The following is a 21,680-nucleotide window of genomic DNA, read 5'->3' as shown; positions in this document are numbered from 1 at the left end:
TACTTCCCTTTCATGGGCCACTCACTTCCCCTGACCTAGGCAGTTGCCTTGATCAGGGGGAGTGGTTACACTTATACCAATGCTCCTCCCTTCACCTTCCAGAGAGTTAGATAATGCAATACAAGCATTTCTTAGCTTCCTTGTTCAATTATATAATAGAAACAACTATTCCCTATTCCCAATGAAAGGCAGTTCCCAAACTATTTATAACTCAGGACAATTCAACCCCCTTTTCTGCTCCAGTGCAGTTCCACACCCTATTCACAACCCAAGCACTTGCAAACCCCCTTTCACACATCAGGGTACTTCTAACCCCTTTACCTCCCAGAGTTACCAAAATGTATACTACGTTCTGGAAATATCTGAAGATGTGGCTCTTCAAAAATCTCTACGAGGGACCCAATGTGATCTAGATCGCACCCCGAAAGCCTACTACATTAGGGACTTCTATTCTGCCTATACCTTGCAGTTCAAGGCGTTGTACTAGGTACAACACTAATGATATTTGAAACTCACTGTCTTTCAAAAAGTGGTGTCTGTAAATAAAAACTTATTGAAATATCTGTAGACAGATGTACTTACTTTCTTATCATTTACTGTAGCTATAACCGATGATTTATCAGTTACTGTATGTAGAGAAGTTCTCTATAACATTGCCATTCTGGCCACCATATCTCAAAAAAGAGATATTGCAGAATTAGAAAAGGTACAGAGAAGGGTGACAAAAATGATAAAAGGGATGGGACAACTTCAAGTTTCAAGTTTCAAGTTTCAAGTTTATTTGGATTTGATTAATCGCTTCATCTTAATTCAAAGCGATGTACAACTCAAAATTACAAGTTAAAAGTAATACAGATTAAGAGTGTGGACAAAACAAACAAAACATTTTTGACAATACCAGAAACAATTACGGTAAGGGAGGGATAGAAGTTACATTTTCATAAAAAGGTGGGTAAAACATTTAGGGAAAGTACATAAGGGAAGGAAAAGAGCATAATCTTGAAGTTATTTTATAGTAAAATTATTGTTGACTTACAAAGGCGTCAATAAATAAAAAATAAATAAAAGATTTCCCTATGAGGGAAGGCTAAAGCGACTAGGGCTCTTCAGCTTGGAGAAGAGACAACTCAGGGGTGATATGATAGAGGTATATTAACTATTGAGTGAAGTGGAAAGGTTAGATGTGAATCACTTGTTCATTCTTTCCAAAAATACTAGGACTAGGGGGGGTCATGAGATGAAGCTACTAAGCAGTAGATTTAAAACAAACTGGAGAAAATATTTCTTCACACAACGTGTAATTAAACTCTGGAATTCATTGTTGGAGAATGTAGTGAAATCAGTTAGCTTAGCGGGGTTTAAAAAGGTTTGGATAATTTCCTAAAAGAGAAGTCCATAGGCCATTATTGAGATGGCTTGAGGAAATCTACTGCTTATTCCTAGGATAAGTAGCATAAAATCTGATTTACTACTTGGGATCTAGCTAGGTACTTGGGACCTGGGTTGGCTACTGTTGGAAACAGGATACTGGACTTGATAGACCTTCGGTCTGTCCCAGTATGGCAATTCTTATGTTCTTACGCTATGTATACAAGTCTTTGTAAAGTATATGCAATCTATAACCTCCGTTATGCAGTCACCTCCAAATCACTCAAAAATTGTTGCCCTTTCAAACTCTTTTTAAGGTTTAGTAACAGAAAATAGATGGAGCAAGATCTTCTGGTGAGTAAGGTGGATCGTCTATGTACTGAAACCTCAACTAAGTCAAAACATCCATCATTTTGCCAGCCTTGAGAGCAGGTGCACTGTCTTGCAAATGCAGAACTCATTTCCACAGTTTCCCTTTCCTTTTTTCTTTCAATGCTTCCTTTAATCGGCACAACAAGTTACAGTAGTATTCCGCATTAATTGTTTGGCCCCTTGAAAGACAGTCAGTCATTGCAACATCTTCCTGATCCCAAAACACTGTGCCCATGACCTTTCCTGCTGACATTTGGGTCTTGAATTTCCTTGGCCTCGGAGAACCCAAGTGCCGCCATTGCAAAGACTGTTCTATTGTCTCAAGATCATAGTGGTGTAACCATGTTTCATCAACAGTAACTAGTCGTTCCAAAAACTTGGCAGCAGCTCACTGAAAATGCTGCAAAATCAACTTGGAAGTGTCCACTCAATGTCGTTTCTCATTGACTTTCAAAACATTTTGACACCCGCTTGGCTGACTACTTCTGCATACCCAGCTCGTGGATTATACACCCAACACGTTCCCTGAATATCTGTAGTGTCTCAGTAATTGTTTTAGCCGATATTTGCTGATCTGCCAAAATCAGGTCATGGACCTGGTCAACAATTTCAGGAGCTGACACAGTTTGAGGCCTCCCAGACCTTGCGCGTCTTCGGTCTCAAAATTTCCATTTTGAAAGATTGCATGAAGGGCATAGAGAGTGGAGAGGGACAGATTCTTCAAACTTTCAAATAATAAAAGAACAAGAGGACATTTGGAAAAGTTGAAAGGGGACAGATTCAAAACGAATGCTAGGAAGTTCTTCTTTACCCAACGTGTGGTGGACACCTGGAATGCGCTTCCAGAGGACGTTATAGGGCAGAGTACGATACTGGGGTTCAAGAAAGGATTGGACAATTTCCTGCTGGAAAAGGGGAGAGAGGGGTATAGATAGAGGATTACTGCACAGGTCCTGGACCTGTTGGGCCGCCGCATGAGCAGACTGCTGGGCGCGATGGACCTCAGGTCTGACCCAGCGGAGGCATTGCTTATGTTCTTATGGGAGAGGAGGAGATAGTGGATGCTGTGGATGGACCATTTGGCCTTTATCTGCCATGGTTTCTTTATCTTTATGGTTTCTATAACCATAAAGCTCTATGACATCACAATGCAGGTGCAAAGAGCCTTAGCCTATAGGAAGAGGAGATGCAAATGTTAAGAGCCTTAGCCAATGCGCTTCCAGAGAGCATAATAGGGCAGAGTACGGTCCTGGGGTTCAAGAAAGGATTGGACAATTTCCTGCTGGAAAAGGGGATAGAGGGGTATAAATAGAGGATTACTGCACAGGTCCTGGACCTGTTGGGCCGCCATGTGAGCGGACTGCTGGGCATGATGGACCTCAGGTCTGACCCAGCGGAGGCATTGCTTATGTTCTTGCTCCTTCACTGTGGAGTGTGATGGGCATTTGTCACTCAATCTTTGCATCATACATTCATGGATTTCCTTTGGAGTTTTCTTCTGCAGGAATAGGAACTTCATGACTGCTCGGAGTTCCACACTTGAAGATTCCGTACTTTTCATTGACACGATGCAATCAATGGTTTGAAACAATGTCAAAACGTCGCATTACGATTCTGCAAGTTGACACATTGCAAAATAAAATACTCTTTTCATCTACAATGGTAAAATAATGCTCAGAATTTACGAAGTTGTTTGGGCTGAGAACTTTCCAGCATCCGCTCATATTCAGCCATCAGCGGTGAACATTTTGCTCACCGTTGATGATGTTATTCCTGGATATTTAACAGCTGGGACCTGTGCAGGCTTCAGCTACGAATATCCGGTTATTTTTAAGCCAGCTAACACAGAGCCACCTAAGTTGGTATTCATCACTTAAGAAGCCATGGATTACGGCATAAGAACAGGACAGACTTTTATGTGGTCCCATGTGATAAACCTGGCTTTGTGATTGGCACTACGCATGAAATTCAGCAGCATTTAGCTAGTTAATCCCCCAGTTTACAAAAACCATGATAGCGGTTTTTAGCGCAGGCCGGCACGCTGAATACTCGGCACTGCTCCTGACGCTCCTAGGAACTCTGTGAGTGTCGGGAGCATTCAGCGCACTGGCCTGCGCTAAAAACCGCTATCGCAGTTTTGCAAAAAGGTGGGGTAAGTGTTGCTGAATATTAGCAGTTGGCCCCTGACCAAGCGACTTAACTGGTCAGTGACTGGCTAAATTAATTTGAATAGCGGGCCTACAATAGATAAATACATTTAAGGAAGGCAATTTTCAGATGGATTATTTCACACTTTAAGGCACAGGGGTGTCCAACCTTTTGGCTTCCCTGGGCAGAATTGGGCCCAAAAAAATATTTCTGGGGCCACGCAAACGCTGCAGCAAGACAGAGGAGAGAGCCGGCAAGACAGTAAACACCCGGGGGCTGCAGAGGAAAAACACTGCATCGCCCTCGACCGGGGCCACAGAAAATTCTTCATGGGGCCGCAGGTTGGACACCCCTGCTTTAAGGGCTTTAGGAATTGTGCTGAAAATGGGATTTAAATCTGCACCTGAAATCACAAGAAATGCGGGTTTGATAACATTAAATGCGGGTTTGATAACATTAAAACATCCGCACAGTGTGCAGCAGCCTCGAAGAAAGCCAACAGGATGCTGGGCATCATCAAGAGGGGCATATCAACCAGGACGCGGGAAGTCATCATGCCGCTGTATCGAGCGATGGTGCGCCCACATCTGGAATACTGCGTTCAATATTGGTCGCCGCACCTCAAGAAGGACATGGCAGTTCTTGAGAGAGTCCAAAGGAGGGCAACGAAACTGGTAAGAGGGCTGGAAAACTGCCCATACGCCGAGAGGCTGGATAAACTGGGGCTCTTCTCTCTGGAAAAGAGGAGGCTCAGGGGGGATATGATAGAGACCTTCAAAATACTTAGGGGCATAGAGAGGGTGGACAGGGACAGGTTCTTCAGACTAAAAGGGACGACAGGTACGAGGGGGCACTCAGAGAAACTGAAGGGAGATAGGTTCAAATCAAATGCAAGGAAGTTTTTCTTCACCCAAAGGGTCGTGGACAAATGGAATGCGCTCCCGGAGGAAGTGATCCGGCAGAGTACAGTACAGGGATTCAAACAGGGATTGGACAGATTCCTGAGGGAAAGGGGATCGTGGGGTACTGAGGGAGGTGCTGGGGTGTTGCATAAGTATAGACAGCTCACCAGGTCGTGCAGGTGCAAGGCCGGAGGGTTAGGACATTGATGGGAAGATAGGACTTCGATGAGAAACCTAGGGGGCAAGGGGGCCCCTTCTGGTGATTAAGGCAGGTCATGACCTGTTGGGCCGCCGCAGGGGCGGACTGCTGGGCGGGATGGACCTCTGGTCTGAACCAGCAGAGGCACTGCTTATGTTCTTATGTTCGTCTCCTGGGTTAGCAATCTGTGCAAGCGCTAGGATTTTATGCGCAGATGAATTTAAGAAAATGTTGTTGAAAACACCATTGCTTAAATAGATCAGTCCACGCGTGGCTCTTCATTGAAGTATCTGCTTTAAGATGCAGGTGCAAATAACCAAATTTCTGGGCTGCCTCCAACCGCATTCCACAACTTGCTTCTTGATCGGGTTTTTCCCAATATCTTCTCTTGCATTTGACCCAAAGCACAATTCTTTCACTTTATGCTCTGCAGAGAGCGGCTAGCTCAGAAGAATTTCCAACCCTGCTGTGGTATCACTTTCTAAGGATCCCTGAAAACTCTTGCATCAAGGGGGAGGTGGAGGGGGACAACCCTGGAGAAGTCAGAAGATTTGCACTGTCATTTAAAGGAAACTAGAAACACAAAGCAGGAACCTCACAAACCATACCTATTAATAACACCCAACAATTTTCACAGCACCTATCTAGCACCATCTCCTCTCCTACAACTTGTGAAAAATGCGTAGTTTGTGATGTGTTAAAAATACATAAAGAGTTGGTATAAATACTACCTCAAGGGTTCCGGCTTGATAGCAAAGCAACTGGTGAGCACGCAGAAGTCAGACTTGGAGCTCATCACCAGTCTTCAGAAACTATGAAGGTTTATCTGATCTTCCTGTGTCTAGCCATGCATTGCTTTGAGAGTTGCTCCACCTACAACATCGATCTTCTCGTACTCAGCAACAGCGTAGTCGGTCTGCTGAAGCACTTTGTAAGTATGACCTTCCGAGAAGCGTTATTTGGAGGCCCTTGCAAATTCAGACGCGCTGTAATTATGAGCTACGCTGTTGAGTTTTTCATAGATTGCCGTGGCAAGGCGCTTACATCTTTTTTCCGAGTGAAAAGTTGCAGTGTTAGCAAGAGGGTCTCCAAGACGAAGTGTTGGTATTGTATAGATTTTTAAGGATCTGGCAGGTGCATTTTAGGGTACCTATACAAGGTTTTCCTCTTCCATTCAGCAACCAGCTACTCTGTATAAGACAAGCCTTAGGTGGCTGGGATAATATTGTTGGGACTTCCTGAAACCTTATTAGAGAGATCTGGTGGAGAACTGTGAGAAAAAGAGATTGACATTTAGCAGTATAAACAAGCTTAAAAAGCAAGATCAAAGATAGGAGATGTTAAGAACACAAGTCTAGCCTTACTGGGTCAGACTAAAGGTCCATCAAGCCATTAGTCCTTTCTCACGGTGGCCAAGCCAGGACATTTCCACCTGAAGATTAATAGGCTGACCACTTGGTGTCCTGGAGAAGGATTGGCCCTCTTACTATCTCTTTCTGACTTTCACACTGGAAAGTTTGAAAGCTATTACAGCTTGCCCAGCTTCTTTTGAACAAAAGAAGACAGCTTTGCTGGCTGATTTCTCTCTCCTAAAATGTATCAAAGCAAAATCCATTTATTTCCTTGATAACAGTGCTTTACATTAATTAAAATGCGTAATTTTGAAAGATACAAGTTTAAGTTTATTAAGGTTTTGCTAAACCGCTTATCTAAGAAAGTCTAGGCGGTATATTATATCTTATCTAATCTAAGGCTTGGCTTTATATCCCGAATCATTATTCTAAGAAAGCTCGACTCTGTTTACAATAATTAACTTAAATAAAACTTAAATTTCGGGAAATTAATTTTCAAAGGGTGTAATAAAAACCAAACATAATATACATAAGAAATATAACATTACACGTGAGACGGGAGGGAAGAAGGGGGAGGAAATACAATGTATGCATAGAAAAGAGAAGGGAAGAGGAAAATATAATATGCCCGATATAAAGTAGTTCATCGGAATCCTAGTGCTCATAAGCTTTGAATAAGAAGGTTTTAAGTTCTGATTTGAATTTAGATAAGGAGTCCTGCTGTCTGAGTTGAATAGGGAGGGCATTCCATAAGGACGGTGCCACCATGGAGAAAACTGATTTACGGGTGGCGTCGTAGACAATGTTACGCAATGAAGGAATAGGCAGAGGGCGCTGATCTGAGGAACTGAAAACAACTTATATCTTTCTTATATCAGCCCGTTCTGTATTTTCCATACAGAAGTGTTCAAGAGAACGTGTTTCAGTCTGCAAATTGGCGTTTTAGTTCTGGAATTTGCGTGTGGAGTTTTGATGCGATTACGTTAAAACTGCGATCCACCTCGATCAATTTTATGGTTAGCGAGGCTATAAATCTGAAGAATGCAATAAACAAACATCTTTGGACGTAACCCAATATCAGATTAGGATATAATCTTGCTCTATTCTGTTGAGGCTTCCTTGATCAGCTGGCAAGCATTGTAGCAATATGAGTTTCCTGGTTATGAGATGAGTATGACACAACCTAAAGACTCCGGAAGTATCTTTCTCATAGTTTGCATGTCTGCTCTGCCTTTAATACGGAGCCGCAGCTGACGCTTGGCATTCATGCTTGAGAAAGAAAGTACGAATAATCGATAGGATGCGCATTTTGTCTGTTAATCATTCATTATTCGGTGTGTGATGACGGGCAATGTCTCATTGCGTCTTATTATCCGTTGCAGGAGTCCTCTGACGGTGCTGACACTGCTGAGAACAAGGAAGGAACTCTCTTTATTAAACACTTAAAAAGCTGGACTGAGGTACAAGCTTGTGGATGATTCAGGATTGTGTGTTTGCAGTAGGTGGCACGCTGGCTAAAAGCAGTGATGTGTCTATGTAGGAGTGGCCTGCAAGACCATAGGAAGTAGGGAAAAGAGAAAAGAGATTGGGGTTTGTTTTACAACCACACTGGAAGCGGTTTACATATAGGCACTAGAGGTCTGCATGGGAACGGGGATCGCGGGAATCCTGCGGGTCCCGCGGGAATCCACCCTAACCCACGGGACTCCCACGGGGATGGAAGGCTTAGGAACCAGGGGTCGTACATATAATATAATGGACACGTCAGCCTTAGTAAAAGAGGGGGGTTTATAAGTTAATTACCTGAACAGAGAACAAAAAAAGGGTTCCACCAAAGAGATTCCACAAGGAAAACAGCAAAAGAAACTGTGGAATTGATGATCCTGTCAGAAGTAATTGCTGCTTTTTATGGGGATGGGCGGGGATGGAAGTAATTCCTTGCGGGGATAGATGGGGACGGAGAGGATCCTGGCAGGGATGGACGGGGACGGAGAGGATCCTAGCGGGGATGGATGGGGACGGAGAGGATCCTGACGGGGATGGGTGGGGACGGAGAGGATCCTGGTGGGGATGGGTGGGGACGGAGAGGATCCTGACAGGGATGGGTGGGGACGGAGAGGATCCTGGTAGGGATGGGTGGGGACGGAGAGGATCCTGACAGGGATGGGTGGGGATGGAGAGGATCCTGGCGGGGATGGATGGGGACGGAGAGGATCCTGACAGGGATGGGTGGGGACGGAGAGGATCCTGGTGGGGATGGATGGGGACAGAGAGGATCCTGGCAGGGATGGACGGGGACGGAGAGGATCCTGGCGGGTACAGGCGGGGATGGGTGGGATTTCTGTCCCTACGCAACTCTCTAGGCACTTCAAGTATTTTCCCTATCTGTCCTGCTGGGATCACAGTCTAATGCAGTGGTTCCCAACCCTGTCCTGGAGGAACACCAAGCCAATTGGGTTTTCAGGCTAGCCCTAATGAATATGCATGAAGCAAATTTGCATGCCTATCACTTCCATCATATGCAAATCTCTCTCATGCATATTCATTAGGGCTAGCCTGAAAACCCGATTGGCCTGGTGTTCCTCCAGGACAGGGTTGGGAATCACTGGTCTAATGTACCTGGGGCAGTGGAGGGTTAAGTGACTTGCCCAGAGTCACAAAGAGTAGCGTCATTACCAAAGTTTTGGTAATTTAAAATACTGTATTTCACATTTCAGTTTGTTTTAATCATCTTTCTTTAATTATCAATCACAGATGGTCTATGGCAGGGGTAGGGAACTCCGGTCCTCAAGAGCCGTATTCCAGTCGGGTTTTCAGGATTTCCCCAATGAATATGCATGAGATCTATTTGCATGCACTGCTTTCAATGCATGTTTATTGGGGAAACCTGAAAACCCGACTGGAATATGGCTTTTGAGGACCGGAGTTCCCTACCCCTGGTCTATGGATTCTCCCCCCAATTCTATATATGGTGCATAAAGTGTGCATAGCCAAGGTACGCACACAACTTATTTGATTAATTAGCGCAATCAGCACCAATAATTGGTAATCAACACCTGTTGTGGGCACATCTTGGAAGGCACGTTTCACAAACGTGTTATGTGCCTTGTCCAGGGCATGAATCTAAAAGGGGGCGTGGCTGGGGGGGAATCATGGGTGTGCCTAAACGTTATGACATGCACTGGCGCTGGGCGAGTCTATAATTTTTACAGAATCGCACTTAGTGCCGTGCTAGTCAGCGCAGATTTTTAGGCACAATAAAGCCCTCTCTGTATTTCCAATTCTCACATATAAAATGTTGCAGTCCGCCATGGATAGTGCTGCCATTCATAGAAACATGATGGCAGATAAAGGCCAAATGGCCCATCCAGTCTGCCCATCCGCAGCATCCACTATCTCCTCCTCTTCCTATTGGCTAAGGCTCTCAACACCTGCATTGTGGGGTCATAGAGCTTTATGGTTATAGAAACATGATGGCAGATAAAGGCCAAATGGCCCATCCACAGCATCCACCATCTCCTCTGCTCCCTATTGGCTAAGGCTCTTAACATTTGCATCTCCTCTTCCTATAGGCTAAGGCTCTTTACACCTGCATTGTGAGGTCATAGAGCTTTATGGTATAGGAACATGATGGCAGATAAAGGCCAAATGGCCCATCTGCAGCATCCACTATCTCCTCCTCTCCCTATTGGCTAAGGCTCCTAACACCTGCATTGTGAGGTCATAGAGCTTTATGATTATAGATACATAATGGCAACATGGCTCATCCACAGCATCCTCATTTCCTCCTTTCCTTATTGGCTAAGGCTCTTAACACTTGCATTGTGATGTCATAGAGCTTTATGGTTATAGAAACATGATGGCAGATAATGGCCAAATGGCCTATCCAGTCTGCCCATTTGCAGTAACCATTATCTCTTCCTCTCGCTAAGAGATCCCACGTGACTATCCTAGGCTTTCTTGTGTATAATGGGTTGCCCACCCTTGCTCTGAGTTGTTTTCCAGTAAAAAAAAAAAAAAAATCACAAAATGGGAGAGGGCGACAAGAAGCAATTCAGCAATCAGACTGGGGTAGCACTAACCTTTTAAAATGATGATTTATGTGTCAGGCAAACGGCAGCAAAAAGATGAACTCAAGATTCCCTACCCCTGTAATATATATATTTTTTTTGTCATAGGAAAGTGAAAGAAAGTTGCTTTTGAGCCAAATTGTTTCCCTGTACTTGGAAATGTTTGAATTAGACCTTTGGAAAAACAGCAGCATGAAAGGAAACGTTGAAAACCTCAAGATGGCTCTCAGCCTTGTCAAGAAGGACTCTTTGCAAGCAAGCAGTGAAAAAATTAAAACCCTGTTGGACTTGCAGAAGCTGAAGGTGAGCAAAATGTCGGTTTCCTCATCAAGTGTGGCGTGTTTCGGGATAGGTCAAGTAAGGGATCAGACCGAAGCGTTTCATTTTGGGATCTCTGAACCTCAGCTGGTGAGAACAGTTTCAGAAGCAGGACAGACTCGTAGCTCTGCAGTTTGTGGAATAAATAAACCTCCAGAGAAAACAACTCACAGGTTTATCATCCTCTAGATCTGAGAGGATATTATAAGAAGCTCATAGAATTTGTGCACGAAAAGAACAAGGTTACTACTACCTTTGGGGCCCTAAGACGTCCCCAAAAAAGTAGCATAAATTGGCACTTGGACATTTTTTTTTTTTTCACATCCAAGTGTTGATTTTTGAAACCAACTTTCTGGAAGTCTAGCTAGGCTTCTTAGCTGTTGAGCGCGTGTTGGAGGCATTTAATGGGTGGGCTTTGGGCATGGTCATCACTTCGACGTCTTATGGCAATAATCAAACCTTTCCCAAGATGTCCAGGACAGAACTTAGACGTCCGGAGCTAGACCTCTTTTAAAAGCATCTAAGTGCCAGCACAAATTGACCTGATGACCACTGGAGGGATTAAGTTATGACTCCCATACACCCTAAAATCTGAATGAAACAGTACATACCTGTCTGTAGAACAGCAGCACCTGGTAAGGGAAACCCTAGTAAAGCATCACACAGGTGTCTTAAGTAGCCTGGTGGGTGGGCTCGTGAGCCATAGAGAGGAGGACCCAGGCCCATAAGCTACCCTAATCAATATATTTATGGTGGAATGTGTGAGGCCACCAAAACTCTAGTATGCTGCCATATAGGTACCATGGGGTGGTAGACAGGTAGATAGAATAGGTTTTGGGGGAGTTTTGGAGGGCTCACCATACCTTATATAAGGGGGTTATGTTGAGATGCTCATCTGACATCTTTTAGGTGCCCCACTGCTCTGTTGACATGTCTATGAGGCCAATGCTGGCCTCTCCCAAGTCCAAATGGACATTTTGAAGTTGGACAATTTTGTAGTTGAAAATGGCCACAAAAGTTAGGCATCCTAAGGTTGGACGTCCTGACAGCTAAGATGTGTAAATAGGTGATTTTCGTTCAAAAAAAAGATGGACGTCTAGTGATTTTGAAAATAGTTGTTTCTCCACCCTGACTTTTGGATGTCATTTGGGAAGTGTCCATAGTCGGACTTAAGACACGCTATCAAAAATGCACCTTCTCTGTGTAACCGTGAAGCAGAAAGTTTGAGGTTCGAAAGAGATTAAACCAAGTCAGTCGTAGTTAGTTCGCATTCACTCCAAAACCAAAACAAGGAAGAAGCTGGATCATAAGAACCATGTCGCTATGGACAGATTAGGGCAGGGGTTCCCAGCCCAGTCCTTGAGCACACCCTGCCAAACCGGATTTCAGGATATCAACAATAAATATACATGAGATAGATTTGCATGCACTGCGTCCAAATCTGTGCCAGCGTTGTGGTTATCCAGACTAGTAGGGTTGTCTCCAAAAGCTGGATTGAGCTCTCCTTTCTTAAGAGGATGCAAAATACAGAGCCGAACCAGCAGTGCCCCAATTTAGCTCTGCAGGGGGTAAATAAGATCTTCTTTTGAAGCACAAAGAGCCAGATTCTGCAACCGGTGACGGTATCGTCTGGCGCCGGTCTCATGTCAATCATGTACTAGAGCTGGTTGCAGAATCACAGCCATATGTAAAGTAGATGCTGGAAATGTAGGCCAGGGTTTTCCTGGCCTACCATTTCTGGTATCTAGTTTACACGAGAATCGTGTCCATAGAGGAGCCTACCAGGGCCTACAGTCATTTCTGGCGCATGCCACGCCCACTTTGATTGTAGGCACCGGTAGGCTCCTCTGTGGACAGGACATCAGCGGCCTATTCTATAGATGCTTGTAGGTGCCTACATTTTTTTTAAAATTAGTTTTTAATTGGTTTTAAATGACACAGTCAAGTATCGCATTTTTATCGCCAATTAAACCAATTAAGTTATTTAAAATTTGATAAAACGCTTATAAAAACTTTTTAAGTGCTGTACAAACTAAAATTGAGTACAAAATATTTATAAAACGTACCTTAATACAAATAAAATAACCCATAAGTGTCAACAAAAAAACAACAACTTACATAGCGTTCATCAGACAGTGACTAACAGACATATGGAGTACGGAAAGGAAGAACTACAATATTGTAAAGGAAAGATTACAGTAAAGGGAATGAGCCTAAGATAGGATAGAATTTGGAGAATGGCAAGATGGTAGGATGAAACACCAAGCTGGAATAATTTGTAAACTGAGAGGGGCAGAATTAGGTTTCAAATGCATTCTTAAAAAGAAAAATTTTAAGAGACGACTTAAAATGTATCTAATGTGAATTCCTCTCTAAGATAATCAGGCAGTACGTTCCAGAGGTGGGGTGCGGTGACTGAAAAAAAAAATCTCATTACGCCTTGCACCAATGATTTTTAAGGATGGGACTGTAAGGAGATTACGCGCATTTGAACACAGCGCTCTGGCGGTAGAGTAAGGAATTAGCAGTTTATCGAGAAAGATAGGGGAATTACGACTGTTTTCCGGGGCTGTCTTTGACTTTTGGTTCACTTTCTGCTTTTTCTTGATTATGTTTCTTGTTCCATTCCTTTAGAGCAGGGGTGTCAAAGTCCCTCCTCGAGGGCCGCAATCCAGTCGGGTTTTCAGGATTGCCTCAACGGAATATGCATGAGATCTATTAGCATACAATGAAAGCAGTGCATGCACATAAATCATGCATGCATATTCATTGGGGAAATCCTGAAAACCCGACTGGATTGTGGCCCTCGAGGAGGGACTTTGACACCCCTGCTTTAGAGCAAAACAAAAAAGAAAGTGAAACAAAAAAAAGAAAAAAAAAAAGAAAACCAAAGTGTCAGATCCTATTCCCCTCCCACCGCAGCTCCCTAGCATTGATATAGACGTCAAGCCACCCTACTCCTCACCCCATTCTTCAGTTTCCAGTGGCGCATGACACAGGGGATTATACCTGCCCACTGGCATTCTGGGAATGAGGGTACGAAGATAGGGTTACTAGACGTCCGGATTTCCCCGGACACGACTGGGAGTCTGGAAGGCTTTTCAAAACCCGGCACTTTTTCAAAACCCGGCACTTTGTCATAAGAACATAAGAATTTGCCTCCGCTGGGTCAGACCAGAGGTCCATCGCGCCCAGCGGTCTGCTCCCGCGGCGGTCCATCAGGTCCATGACCTGTAAAGTGATCTTTTGTCTAGAACCTGTTCTTCCCTAATCCTTTATATCCTTCAAACTCCTTTTCTTTTTTTATCTATACCCTTTCTTTCTCCTTTATCTGTAACCTTCAATCCCCTTATCCTTCAGGAATTTATCTAGTCCCTCTTTGAAACCCCATAATGTAGTCTGACTTATTACACCCTCCGGAAGCGCATTCCAGGTATCCACCACCCTCTGTGTGACGAAGAATTTCCTAGCATTGGTTCTAAACCTGTCCCCTTTCAATTTCTCCAGATGTCCTCTTGTTCTTGAAGTTACCAGTACGCTGAAGAACCTGTCCCTCTCCACCCTCTCTATGCCTTTCATAATCTTGTACATCTCTATCATGTCTCCTCTGAGTCTCCGCTTCTCCAGGGAGAAGAGCCCAAGTTTCTCTAACCTCTCAGCGTATGAAAGATTTTCCATACCCTTTATCATTCGTGTGGCTCTTCTCTGGACCCTCTCAAGTATCGCCATGTCCTTCTTAAGGTACAGTGTCTGGGTTTTGAAAAGCTTTGAACAAATCACTGTTGGGCAACAAGGGGGGGTGGGAGAGGCTAGGGCAGGATTTGGGGGTGAACTGCGCAGGCCTGGGAGCAGGTCTAGGGGTCTGGATTTTCTGTTCATAACCCTAGTGCAGGAGGCCTAGGAAACTGCAGAGACCCTTGAGAGCTTGTGTGTGTATGTGTTGGGGGTAGTTGTGGGAGAAAGTCTGGATGGCCAGGATGGGGTTTTTTTTGCGTTTTTTTTTTTTTTTAAATAGTGGCTTAAACAAAATGAAAAAACACAAGCTTCAAATGGGTAAGGGTGATGCATTTTATATACCGCATTTCTGTATTATACAGTATCCCCCCGCGAATTCGCAGTTCACAGACTCACTAATTTGCAGTATTCTCTGACCGCCTCTTCCTGTACTAAAGTCGGGCTACACCAATCAGGAGCTGCGTGTCATAGCAGCTCCTGATTGGTGTAGCCTTACTTTAATAACAGGAAGAGGCGGTCAGAACATACCACGAGTGATTTTCTTCACTCGCCGGTGCTCCAGCTGCCCTCTCCTGCCTCTTTTCGAAATTCACAGAGAGCACTGGATACAGGAACTTTTTATAATCTTTTTTTGCTGGTACCTGGTGCATTGGAAGTTTACAGGACTTGCCCAGGGCCTTGAACTTGGTTCTCCTGGCTCTTAACCTACTATACTAACCTTTAGGCTAATTTGCTCCACGACAACATGCATTTATTTATTTTAAAAAATTATATTCCGCATAAGTAACATGCATAATAAAATCACAAAAAACACGACAAAAGCAATAAACACATCAATACAACACCACATAAAACATTTCAGCAAGCCACAACACCACAATCTATTCCCCCAATAATTTGCACACATGACTGAAAAAGAAAAAAACCCAACAACCAACAAACTAAAAAAGCCTATTCAGACCTCAAAAGAATGCACTAATAGCACCGTCTTTCAATCCCCTCTTAAACTGCCTCAAATTTCAACAAGCAGGCCCCTGCACTGAGAACATGGTTTTCCCTACAGTACGTGGTAGCTCTGAAACAGAAAAGTACTCATTCCAATTTGAATAAGGGACATGGGATTTCATGGTTTTCTCTATCCAGTGACAGATTAAGACATGCACAATCTAGGCACAGCCTAGGGATCAGAAATTTAGGGGGGCCTTGCGAGATATGCTTAGGACTCAGGAGGCCACCATTGCAACTAACAGAATGTTTTTTTCCCCCCAGGATTCTATATACAGTATTTGTAAATTAACTGTCTTGAAGCCAAAAGGATAGCTAAAGTGTCTCTCTAGATATTTTTCAGAATTTAGCTCTCCAATCCTCTCCCCGCCCTCCCCCCCATCACTCCAGTGCAGAGACTGTGGTAAGAGTCAGTCAATAGGAAGGAACGGTTGACCTGCAAGTATTGTGTGTATGGGTAGGGAGACAGGAGTTAGGGGGGGTAGGGTTAGAGAGAGACAGTAAAAGCAGCGATTGTCTTGGAAGTGGCGAATGATTCCTGAGAAATATACGGGTTATGGGGGGGAGAGTGTCGAGGTTCTGCTGCTGCAGACTGAGAAAAAGAGCTGGCAGGAAATGCAAGTCCTGTACATGATGTGAGCAGAGCTGGTTGGGGGGAGGAAGAGAACATGAATAACAGAGCAGTGCAGCACCAGAAGAAAGCGAGAGAGAGAGAGAGATAGACAGAGAAAGAAGGGAAAAGAGAGAAAGAAAGAGAGAGAAAGAAAGAAAGAGACAGAAAAAGAAAGAAAAAGAAAGAGACAGAGAAAGAAAAAGAGAGAGACAGAGAGAGAGACCCAAAAAAGAGAGAAAGAAAGAGAGAGAGAAAGAAAGAAAAAGAAAGAGAAAAGGAGAGAGAAAGAAAGAGAGAGAGAGAGAAAGAGACAGAGACAGAGAAAGAAAAAGAGAGAGACACAAAGAGAGAGAGAGAGAGAGAGAGACAGAGACAGAGAAAGAAGGGAAAAGAGAGAAAGAAAGAGAGAGAAAGAAAGAAAGAGACAGAAAAAGAAAGAAAAAGAAAAAGAAAAAGAAAGAGACAGAGAAAGAAAAAGAAAAAGAGAGAGACAGAGAGAGAGACCCAAAAAAGAGAGAAAGAAAGAAAAAGAAAGAGAAAAGGAGAGAGAAAGAAAGAGAGAGAGAGAGAGAGAGAGAAAGAGACAGAGACAGAGAAAGAAAAAGAGAGAGACACAAAGAGAGAGAAAGAGAGAGACTGGGTGCCTGTCTGAAAAATGAGAGTTCATGTAGATTTTGTACCTGAAGAGTGAGAGTACACACATGTCCATACCTGAAGAGCATGAGTGATGTGCATATTTATTTGAACAGCTTGCGTGTGTGCGTGGATGCATTCGAGAATGAAAGTGTGCATGCATATGTCTGAGAAGTGAGTCGGGGAAACTGAAGGGCAACAGAGCGCCTTCATTTGTGTCTACATAGCTGGAGAGTGCACGCAAATGTATAAGTTTTGGGTCTCTAAACACAGCTTCCATTTGAAAGCTAGATTGGAGAAGTCCATTGGTAGAGATGCTTCTGAAGCAAGTTTTCAGCTTCATTTAGTTTATTATAACTTCTAGTCCGCCTTTATCAAAAGCAGATTACAAAATAACTTACATAATACAACAGTTAAAATACGTACACAATAATTAACAAGACCGCTTGCCTTTAAGGCATCTTACCAAATGCTATACTTCATGGTCCAGAGCAAATACCTCCCTATCCACTATTTAAGTTATTACATAGCACTAAGTGCTTTTTTTTTTTTTTTTTTAACATTCACTTAAATTCCTGCAGGTCTTTCAACTGTCGTGACCCCATTGGCTCTCCCTCCGACGTCAGTTCCTATGCGTGGCACCTGGAAATGACATCAGCAGGAGTGCCAATGGGGGCCACAAAGAACATGTTGTTGACCGCCGCAACCGACAACTTCAACTAGAGGTCTGGGGGAAGGGAAGGGGGGCGTGCATGGAGGGGAGGAATGGGAAGAGGCGAGATGTAGAGGAGGGGGGCCGGAGCCCCCCTTGCCCCTCCCCCTTATGACACCACTGAGTCCAGGACTGGCATAACTTGGAAGCTGCAATCATTAAGCCCCGCCTCCATTCAACATATGCGCTTGCCTGGTCCCCAGGCTTGTTCACAAATTATTACTGTCAGCTCTCCCGCAGCTAGGTGAAATGTTGGGTGAAGGCCATGAATGGAGATCGGAGGTGGGATGGGGGGGGGGGGCAAAGAAAGCGAAAGTGACTTTGGGAGCGGTGAGATAAGAGTAAATGGGAGCTATGGAAGGGGCCCTAAAAAAATGTGTGTTTGCCTAGGGGCAATATAGTGTTTATCTGGCCCCTGTCAGTCTTTTCACACCCTCTGTCTTCTTGTTCGTAACAGATGAATGATGTTCAAACTCAGCAGAAAGCCATCAAAGATCTCTTTTGCATCTTACAAGAGCTGAAAGCGATCACAAGCAAACAGCCCTCGAGTGCCTGCACGAGGCGGAAAAGGAACAAGGAACGGAAAAGAAGGGGCAACAGAAACTAGCAGCCTCGCAATCTACTGATCTGAATTGTATTATTATTAATATTATTATTATTATATTTGATATGTCTATTTATTATATTTAAGATTTACTGAAATCTATTTATATAAAACTATTTTGTAGAAACACTGTTTAATGGTTATTGCTGCTGAGTATCAAACCCAAGGCACTGCATACACAAGAATTTAAGTCTAGCCTTACTGGGTCAGACCAAAAGGTCCATCAAGCCCAGTAGCCCGTTCTCACGGTGGCCAATCCAGGTCACTAGTACCTGGCTAGAACCCAAGAAGTAGCAACAATCCAGAATCCCCACAGAGTAGCAAGATTCTGGAATCCCCATTCCATGCGGCTTCCCCCACGTCTCTCTCAATAACAGACTATGGACTTTTCCTCCAGGAACTTGTCCAACCCTTTCTTAAAACCAGCTACGTTATCCGCTCTTGCCGCAACCTCTGGCAATGCATTCCAGAGCTTTAACTATTCTCCAAGTAAAAAAAAAAAAAAAAAATTCCTCCTATTGGTTTTAAAATATTTCCCTGTAACTTCATCGAGTATCCCCTAATCTTTGTAATTTTTGACAGAGTGAAAAATCGATCCACTTTCATGTGCAAACTCACTTGTACTGATGTGGTGATTCATTGGTTAAAGACATTGGACCTTCAGCTGCTTGTAGGTAACGCCAGCTGAGCTTTTGAAGTAAAAATACGAGGGGGTCACTGAAAAGTTCTCAGCCCAACCAACAAAGCTGGGGCAGCCTCCATCGAGGGCTATACATTTAAGTTCAGTAATTTTCCACTTTATTTTGTTCCATCAGAAAAATACAGAATGTAAAAAGTGGAAAAATCACTGGACTAAGTGGAGGCTGCCCCAGATTTGTTAGTTGGGCTGAGAACTTTTCTACGACCCCCCTGTACCATGCCTGATTTGAATTACCTAGAACAGGGGTAGGCAAGTCCGGTCCTCGAGAGCCGGAGCCAGGTCAGGTTTTCAGGATCTCCACAATAAATATGCATGAGATAGATTTGCATCTCAAGGGGGCAGTGCATGCAAATCCATCTCATACAAATTCATTGTGGATATCCTGAAAATCTGACCTGGCATTGGCTCTCGAGGACCGGAATTGCCTATTCCTGACCTACAGATTCATTGTGGATATCCTGAAAATCTGACCTGGCACTGGCTCTTGAGGACCGGAATTGCCTACCCCTGACCTAGAATAATGTGGCATTTTGATGGGGGGGGGGAGGGGGTTCATTCAGATGTGATCTATGCCCTCATCTTTGCTATTTTCTCTTAGCTGAAATGATTCATCACGGTGCTAGATTCCGACTGACCTCATGAACTATTTGAAGGTCAGACTGCACTTGAGTGCAGAGCTGTTGAAGAGTTATAGGCAAAACTGAGGAGAACTGGAAAGAGCACAGGAAGTATCAAAAAGAATGTCACCGTGTGGTTAGAAAAGCCAAAAGGGAATATGAAGAAAGGCTAGCCAAGGAAGCACGAAATTTCAAACCGTTCTTCAGATATGTTAAAGGGAAGCAGCCGGCTAGGGAGGAGGTGGGACCGCTGGATGATGGAGACAGGAAGGGAGTGGAGAGAGAAGTGGCGGAAAGACTAAACATGTTCTTTTCGTCCGTATTTACAAAATAGGACACATCTAACCTGAGCAAATCTTCAAAGGACACCAAACAAATAAATTAACATCCATGGAAGTAAGCCTTGAAGACGTACGTAGGCAGTTAGAAAAATTAAAAACCGACAAATCACCGGGCCCGGATGGAATCCACCCTAGGGTACTGAAAGAACTAAAGGAGGAAATAGCGGAACTACTACAGCAGGTTTGCAATCTATCCTTGAAAACAGGAGTGATCCCGGAGGATTGGAAGATAGCCAATGTTACGCCCATCTTTAAAAAGGGATCAAGAGGTGACCCGGGGAATTACAGACCGGTGAGTCTGACCTCGGTTCCGGGGAAAATGGCGGAAGCGTTGATAAGACAGCATTTTGAAAGAAATAAACTAATCACAAGCCAACATGGCTTCTGCAAGGGGAGATCATGCTTAACGAACTTACTACACTTCTTCGAAGGAATTAATAAACGAATGGACAAAGGGGACCCCATAGACATCGAATATTTAGATTTCCAAAAAGCCTTTGACAAGGTACCCCATGAACGCCTACTTCGGAAACTGAAGAACCATGGGGTGGAAGGAGACGTATATAGATGGATCAGGAATTGGTTGGCGGGTAGGAAGCAGAGGGTAGGAGTGAAGGGCCACTACTTAGACTGGAGGAAGGTCACGAGTGGTGTTCCACAGGGGTCGGTGCTCGGACCGCTGCTATTCAATATATATATAAATGATATGAAGTGTGAAATAATAAAATTTGCAGACGACACCAAACTATTTAGTGGTGCTTGGACTAAAGAGGATTGCAGGGAATTACAAAGGGACCTGAACAAGCTAGGGGAGTGGGCGATGAGATGGCAGATGAAGTTCAATGTAGAGAAATGTAAAGTATTGCATGTAGGAAGCAAAAACCCGAGGTACATCTATACGAGGGGAGGGATGTTACTGAGTGAGAGTACCCAAGAAAGGGACTTGGGGGTAATGGTGGACATGACAATGAAGCCAACGGCACAGTGCGCAGCGGCCGCTAAGAGAGCGAATAGAATGCTAGGTATAATCAAGAAGAGTATTACAATCAGAACGAAAGAAGTTATCCTGCCGTTGTATCGGGCGATGGTGTGTCCGCATCTGGAGTACTGCGTCCAATATTGGTCGCCGTACCTTAAGAAGGATATGGCGTTACTCGAGAGGGTTCAGAGGAGAGTGACACGTTTGATAAAAGGTATGGGAAACCTTTCATACACTGAGAGACTGGAGAAATTGGGGCTCTTTTCCCTGGAGAAGAGGAGACTTAGAGGGGATCTGATAGAGACATAGAAGATCATGAAGGGCATGGAGAAAGTAGAGAGGGACAGGTTCTTCAAACTTTCAAAAAATACAAGAGTGAGAGGGCATTCGAAAAGGTTGAAAGGGGACAGATTCAAAACCAATGCTAGGAAGTTTTTATTCACTCAACGGGTGGTGGACACCTGGAATGCGCTTCCAGAAGGCGTGATAGGACAGAGTACGGTATTAGGGTTCAAGAAGAAATTGGACAGTTTTCTGAAGGAAAAGGGGATAGAGGGGTACAGATAGAGGACTACTACACAGGTCCTGGACCTGTTGGGCCGCCGTGCGAGCAGACTGCTGGGCGCGATAGACCTCTGTTCTGACCCAGCAGAGGCACTTCTTATGTCCAATAACCCTCGAAAGACAACAAGATTGTTTTTCCCTCATAGGAAATCCAACGTCCCTCATATTGCAATGTACGTTTTGCCTCAGGTTTGATCTGTTTCAGTTATTTAAGAAGCCATTATCTAGACATGACTGAGAAGACTTTGCTTAAAACAGCATGCAAACATTTAGTCAAACTGGAAACTATGTTTTCATATTGAATTATTTATATTAACATTAGTTAATTTAATAAAATAATTTTATATACTGTATATCATAAGAATATGCTGTTGTTATTATGGCTGCCTGAAATATTTACAAGTTGGGACATATCAGCTTAAAATCTTCCATGCACAAGTGCCAATTT

General features: G+C 43.8%; 1 protein-coding gene across 1 annotated transcript in view; it reads left to right on the top strand.

The window, feature by feature from the left end:
• The window catches only part of IL26 (interleukin 26), a 56,320-nt gene extending 38,124 nt beyond the window's left edge, over positions 1 to 18,196 (top strand). Inside the window, exons 5-7 of the mRNA XM_033951765.1 lie at positions 7,724 to 7,801; positions 10,520 to 10,714; positions 17,885 to 18,196. Coding sequence (XP_033807656.1) covers positions 7,724 to 7,801; positions 10,520 to 10,714; positions 17,885 to 18,034 — 423 coding nt within the window. The 3' untranslated portion in view covers positions 18,035 to 18,196. The remainder of the gene's footprint in view (positions 1 to 7,723; positions 7,802 to 10,519; positions 10,715 to 17,884) is intronic.
• The last annotated feature ends 3,484 nt before the right edge of the window (positions 18,197 to 21,680 follow it).

This window comes from Geotrypetes seraphini, chromosome 7 (assembly GCF_902459505.1).
Source record: "Geotrypetes seraphini chromosome 7, aGeoSer1.1, whole genome shotgun sequence".
Lineage (NCBI taxonomy): Eukaryota > Metazoa > Chordata > Amphibia > Gymnophiona > Dermophiidae > Geotrypetes > Geotrypetes seraphini.
This window is presented reverse-complemented; position numbering and strand designations above follow the sequence as displayed.